Source organism: Camellia sinensis, chromosome 15 (assembly GCF_055761805.1).
Source record: "Camellia sinensis isolate YWXY chromosome 15, ASM5576180v1, whole genome shotgun sequence".
NCBI lineage: Eukaryota > Viridiplantae > Streptophyta > Magnoliopsida > Ericales > Theaceae > Camellia > Camellia sinensis.
The window spans coordinates 19,524,737-19,531,632 of NC_138975.1; the positions used below are offsets into that span (position 1 = coordinate 19,524,737).

Below are 6,896 nucleotides of genomic sequence, written 5' to 3' on the forward strand. Positions count from 1 at the left end.
ACGCAACAAAAAGGAATTGTTTCAATTTTGTGCTCGTCAGTCACCAAAGTTGTATTTAGTTAAAAGATTTGAAAAAAGAAAGAAAAAAATAAATAAATAAAATATACTTACATTTCACTTAATTTCATACATTTTTTTTTTTTTTTTTTTTTTCAAATCCCTTCTCATCATCCAACCAAACATAGTGTAAATCGTCCATTGAAGCATTAGAGAGAGTTGTGACACAAGACGGCAATGTGTATGATTTGCTTGGAGACACTTTCAGTAGGGAGGTTGGAGGAGGTTACTTGCATGCTGTGTTCCGATATCTATCATGGGAATTGTATTGTTTGCTGGCTCAAAACTAGTAACTTGTGTCCACTGTATCGCTTTGTCATGCCACACTGATTTAATCTAAATACCATATCATAGTACAATTTTTTGTTCTTCTTATAGAATAATTACTTCTTGTTCTAGAATTTTGCTCTACAACTAATTATAGTATGGATTTTTTTTCTTTTGATAAATAATTATAGTATGGACTTTTAAAGTTATACTTTTCTCATGTGCTCTTTGGGGGACTCGTTTAGATGGTGATGTAGAACACAAATTTGATTCAAGAATGATGTAATTGCTCATGAACAACTACAAAAATAAATAGCTTGTACATGGCTGCTTAGTTTATCTTCATTTATAATGATGTATCCAAATGCTCCCAAAGGGTTTCTATATAAAAATGCTCAAAACCATAAAACTATAAGTATTCTCCTTTTTAAAAGGAAAAAAAGAGTATGTTGTACCCAACTAATTAATCTATTTGAACTTCTACCTGTTCACAATGAAGAAAGAATAATTATACCCAATAAGATTAACCTACCTTTCCCACAGAACCATAAAACTACATAGACACTGACAGTTAAATAAAACTAAATACCATGAGGGACAGAGAGAGAGAGAGAATTGCAATTGTACAGAAGTTGACCGAAAAGAAAAGAACCTGAAATAACAGTCAGCTTCTCCACCTTTCAAACTGCTTGTATTGCATTGCTCTTCCCTTTACTTACATATGACCTGTTAACTGGAGCACTTGCATGAAACGCTGACCGTCTTGACGGGGCTCCTAAAAACAGGTTTAAGCAAAGCGTTGAAGACTCTATACCTCGCGATTCAGTCTCTCCCAAACTGAGCTGGGACATGCCCACTAGCTCATCTACATTTACTGGTTCTTTCGGAAGTAGAGGAATAGGTCTAAGAACCTGATGACGAGACATCTCTACTGCGCTTTCTTCTTCAAGAGGGGCTGTATTTGATGGCCACAATGGAAATGGAACAGGTAGATGAGCGGGGAAGAACGCAGAAGCCCCTGCATTTGATGCCATTGCAGTTTCTTTGTGGCCTTTGACCTTTTCATCAGAAGTGGCTTCCATGTGTTCAAAGTCTCGATTGAGAGAGAGATTCAACAATGGTAATGAGTGGAAAGGATCAGTATCTACAGCTCGAGAGGGAGGGAGCATGAATTGTTCTTCTGGGACTGTTGGCGGATCTGTGCCCTGACAAATAACATAATAATCAGAAGAAAAAAAATTAATGAAAAAAGAATGATTTGAGGTTATTGGTCAGTAAGACAGAAATCAGATTCGTGTTTTTTTTTGGTCCTTTTTTTTTTTTTTTTGGGTCCAAAAGATTCGTGTTCTACCACTGAAAGTGTTATGGCAAAGGTGAAGATCAGGAAACCTAAAATATTACAACAGCACAAGCACGAGGATTTACGATACATCCATGGGTAAAAAACAACGAAGGAGTTTTCGCTGTGATGTAGAGATTATAACGAGCCGGGTCTTTGTCAAACCATAGCTGACAAGATCATCACCAACCCTAGAACCGCAAAATAACTCAACATAGATAAGGATTCAAAAGTAGCAAACTAAATCAAAATAGACCCAAAATATAAATACAGGGTATTTGCCCATTAATCAGGCCATGTGGCCCACCAGCAGCTAATAATCATCATCCAGTTCAAATTCAAGGCACACCCGCAACAGATATGATAAAAGAATTTCCCAAGACACCATTTATTCCAGCGAGATGATGTATTTCTAAAGAATGTTATGGCAATATGAAACAAGGAAACTGATATAACCAATTACCAATTCCAATGCGCCAAAGTGAAAGGGCAGGGTAGTTTTACATGAATTCACTCAGCTCAGAGTTAATAAGGTTTGATCATTCAAAAGATGTTCTGAAGTGTGAATTTTGAGCTGACAAACTTGAGAGGCATGCCAAACTGGTGCCAGAGGCCATTTGTGTCTATGGTATGTGAATCGCTTATAAAAGTATGTCGACACATGAGTGTGGTTCATGCAAAATTTAACAAGGCAAGACAAACCATTTCTGGAACCATGTCGAAAAGGCTGGATCGCCTCTTTCTTCGAGTAGCATTACTGTGTCGGATAAAATACTTCTGGGCATGGCTTGCTACTTGGGTAGGAGTCCTTGACGTTACAAAATTACGTGATATCCCACGCCAGTCTCCTTTCCCTAACTTCTGAAGACCAAGTAAGAACAGCCTATGTTCCTCTTCCGTCCATGGTACACCTGGAAACCAAACTTTGTAAATATAAGAGGACATTTATGATGATTATCGGAAAAGAAAGTTTCACACTGCTCTTTATCTTTGTAAACCATTCATTAGGGAAGGACATAGTGAGTATCCTATATGATATTCATAAAATGTAAGATGGCTCTACACATTAGAGAAAATATTCCAGAGCAATACATTAAATGACCCAAGCAAATAAAGCATTCTATTGGTACTTATCTTCTTAAAAGCAAAAACGTGCTATAATAGGCAAGAAACTACTTCCCAAAAGTCAATGAAACACTCCCAAGTTTCAACCGCAAATAGTCGAAAGGTGGAGATCAACCACAGATACTTGCTTAGATGCCTTTTACATGCAGCTGAAATGCTTGACGACAATTTTCACAAGGTATTAAAGTTCATATTTAAAGCAATTTTCTTCAGCAAATGTGATATCTTAAGTACCCTGGATTTTAACTATTTTTGTTTTTAGGTTAGTAGACTTGGTACAGATGAGAAGATACTAAAATCATAAGAAAGATTCCAAAATTAAATATTAAAAAAAAAAAAAACAAACATAGATGGTTGATTTCTCACAAAATGAAATTAACAAGTGTCTCGTATCACTAGTTTAATCAAATTCCAAACCCTTCAAAAACTAAATATTTCACAGTAGTAACAAATGCAACTGCTACCTCATTCTACTGCTACCATTATGCCACTACCACCACCCCCCAACACTGGTGGTGTTGCCACTGCAGCCCTCTGCTGCTGTCACAGCTCATATCAAATCACCATTACCACCCCATTTATTACATTGTTGCTCCTTGTCACCACAAAACATATAACTATTACCATCCGAAAAGAACTCTGCACGTGCATTGTTTGCATCTCAATCAGTAAAGCCATGTAATGTCGTGGAACACTTCGAGTGTTCATGAAAATATAAAGGATTCTACAGTTTCACTATTGGTTGAAATCCTAGAATTCAATTGCAAACAATGTACAACACCAAAAAAGCCTACGAAGACAATCAAATGTAGTAAATAAGAATGCTGAACAATTAACATAGCCTGAAGAAGAACAAAATAATGAACTATATATTTTTACATGATTTTAGAAGTTGTGATGTAAAAGTAAAAGCCACTAGAATATAGTGGAGGCAGCTATAGAAAGAAACGCACAATGAATACAAGCCATTTTAGGAAGGCACCCAACTTGCTTTTTGCTCCAAACTGATAATAGATGAGATGTGCAAAATCTTGTAGTTCAATGATTTTTTTTTAAATTTATTTTTATTGACTAGTTAAACAATAAATTGTCTGATCACTTAGCAACGAAACTAACTACAATAAGTTGAAACATATCACACACTAAATTTGAAAAAGCAGTGGTGATGATGATGATATTCATCCATGATTTGTGTGGAAAGCTTATAAAACAATTGATTTTTAATTTTGTATTCATCTAGTTTGATTCACCATTAGCAAAATAGGAGGCCAAAGAATGATCACGGTTACCTTAGGCCTCGTTTGGCAACTCACTGTTTTGGCCTAAAATTCAAAAAGTCACAAAAAAAATTAAAAAGCCAACAACCTACACCCAAAAGTCAAAGATTCCCTTTTCTCTCTACTTTTTACCCATCTTTTGATAAAAAATCAAAAGTCATTCCAAACGATTCCCTTTTCTCTCTACTAATTTTTTTAATCTCATATTTTAATCAAAAAATCAAAAAATAACTAAAATACCCTATTTCCAAACGAGGCCAGTCTAGATTGACGTGTAATAGCATGGCATGGCAAACGTGTTTCTTTGTCTGTTGTGTAGAGCGTGTCAAAATCTCTTTCTTTTCCTCATGTAGGGAGGCAACTATGAAAATGAACCAATTACTCGTATAAACTAACACATAAGATAGAAATCCATCAATGAAATCATTTTTTAGCACACCATGATAGAATCCATGATAGAAATCCATGAATGAAATCATTTTTTTTGAAACAAGAATAAACAAACTCGTAAGCACAATAATAGTTGTTCACCAAAACCCAGTGAGAAAGCTAGAGAGCTGAAGCACTTGACAGCAGTTGTAAGTGTCCACTTTCAACTCTTTGTCAAGAGCTCCTACATTTTGAACGCCCTTTTAATAATCCCCCTTCAATATCAATAGCTCCAAATTGAAGTATCATTTTCTCAAAATCCTAGTTAGGTGGGAGTATATGAGCGTCAAAATATAATCAAATCTTAACCCAAACTTAAATTTGCTTAAAAAGCCATTAAAAATTCCATCCACCCAAACCTATATTAAATTGAATTTAACTCAAATTTCGAGCCAATTCAAACTTGACACTTGAACAATTTTACCCAAACTTTCCACTAATCTCCTTACTCCAACCCACAGCTTCCACTCAAACTCAACACTTACCCATTTTACTCAAATTTGAGTTTATTCATTGGAGTGCTTCATATCAAATGTTCCATTTTACACAAACTTCTGCTCAATTTTAAAGCATAAATAAAGCGTGGGAAATGGCCAAATCAGCTCAAAATGATTTTAAAAAGAAAATTTTACTACCCATGGAATCAAAGTGCAAGAAAAACAGGTTAAATCTATTTATCAATCAAAGTACCTTTGCTTTACTTTTCTCCGCGGTTTTGAGCTACAGCTAATTGTAGAAATGGAAAGAACAGTAACACTTACCGATAATTTGTACCCTTAGAATGATCATGCCATCAAAATGGTATGACAAAAAAATAATAAAAAATATATTATAAATAAAATCATCATTCACCACCGTAAATGAATGATCATTCCATAGGAGAACTAAGGAATGATCATTCCATTTCATTTTATCTCATTCCATTCCAGCAAACCAAATAGACAATTATAATTTATGCACCTCCATATTGGATATCAAAAAAGAAAAGAAAAGAAAAGCAATATGTGATACAAAATTAACAACAGTGGTTTTTTTTAGGGTAAATTACAAACACCCCCTCGAGATTTGGTGAAAATATAGATTTCCCCTGAGATTCGAGAAATTACATCTCGCCCCTTGAGATTTATATTTTCATAACAAATTGTCCCTTGAAGTTTTTATTTTCATACAGATTCTCCCCTAATTTCTCCTAATTTGTTATGAAAATTTGACCCTTAGAGGGCAATTTGTAATTTCTCAAACCTTAGGGGAATCTGTTTTTTTACCGAATCTCAAGGGGCGTTTGTAATTTGCCCTTTTTTTTAAATAAAAAAAAAAAAAAAAAGTACTTTGATCAAATTTAAAAAATTAATAAAGAAGTCCAACTAGAAATCACAAGACACACACCACCACGTTCATTATTGCATTACACGCAAATTACAAACACTACAATATCCAAATTAAGCTAATAAACAGAGTCAAATCTCAACCTTATCCAAAACATAACCAAACTAAAGAAATCTATTAAAATCATCAGAATTAAATTTAAATTAATAAACCATAAAAATAACAATAATAATTATTTTAAAAAATGATTTGATAGGAATGGAATGGAATCAAAGTACCTTTCTTGCGGCGATTGGTGGCTTGAGCAGGGTCGTCGGAGAGGTATCCATCCGGGTCGGGAATAGGGTCCTCGGAAGGAGAGGTTGTGGGATTGGGTGAAGCGGCGGCGGCGGCGGCGGAGGAAGAGGAATGGTAGTGAGCAGAGAGGTTGCCCATACTCGCACTCTTCTTGATGATTGAGCCATCGGTGAGTCTAACCCCAAACAGCTTCACACAACCACCACCGCCTCTCCAAGGGCATGTTCGCGAGTTGTGCCCCTTGTGGCTGCAATGAGAGCACCGCCGACCCATGCGCACTCCTCCTCCACCACCACCACCACCGCAAAGCCTGACTCCACCTCCGCAGACAAGACGATGTATAGAGATAATAGATGTGTATATATATATATAGAGAGAGAGAGAGAGAGAACGGTGGCTTGGGACCTGAAAAACGGTTTGTGGAGGAGAGGTTTTGAGAGAGAGAGTTGCATGTTGTGTTATGAGCATTTTTAGGATGAAGATTTTATTTGAGAAATGACGCGGTAATTAGGGACTGGAGTGAGTTTAATTACGGAATTCTGCTGCGTTATTTTAGTAATTTTTTAAATTTATAATTAAAATATAAAATAAAATAATTAATATGTTTAAAATAATTTTTTAATTTTTCACGAAAAAATAGAAAGAAAATTTTTTTTTTAATCTTTTTTATATAATTTATTAGATTTTTATTTTTTTTTTTAATTTTTTAATTTTTAAATTAAAATATAATATTACCAACCTTAACTTGACGGGACCAACTCGTCGACAGCGCATTGATT

At 35.1% G+C, this 6,896-nt stretch overlaps 1 protein-coding gene across 2 annotated transcripts; it reads right to left on the minus strand.

The window, feature by feature from the left end:
• Positions 1 to 773: 773 nt before the first annotated feature.
• LOC114295509 (transcription factor MYBS3) lies at positions 774 to 6,675 on the minus strand. 2 transcript variants are annotated; one of them, XM_028239746.2, is made up of 3 exons: positions 6,099 to 6,675; positions 2,366 to 2,574; positions 774 to 1,529 (listed from the first exon to the last, which is right to left on the minus strand). In XM_028239746.2, the coding sequence occupies exons 1-3, from the start codon at positions 6,583 to 6,585 to the stop codon at positions 1,005 to 1,007; spliced, it is 1,221 nt and encodes a 406-aa protein (XP_028095547.2). In that variant the 5' UTR covers positions 6,586 to 6,675; the 3' UTR covers positions 774 to 1,004. The 2 variants fall into 2 exon arrangements, with proteins under 2 accessions (XP_028095547.2, XP_028095546.2); XM_028239745.2 differs by having other exon boundaries at positions 2,366 to 2,586.
• Between the last annotated feature and the right edge of the window lie 221 nt (positions 6,676 to 6,896).

Coding starts and splice junctions, on each gene's coding strand:
- LOC114295509 (XM_028239745.2), bottom strand. CDS start 6,585: ATGCTCATAACACAACATGCAACTCTCTCTCTCAAAACCTCTCCTCCA. Junction 2,587..6,098: donor CACCAATCGCCGCAAGAAAG/GTACTTTGATTC, acceptor ATATTTACAAAG/TTTGGTTTCCAGGTGTACCA. Junction 1,530..2,365: donor TCGACATGGTTCCAGAAATG/GTTTGTCTTGCC, acceptor GTTATTTGTCAG/GGCACAGATCCGCCAACAGT.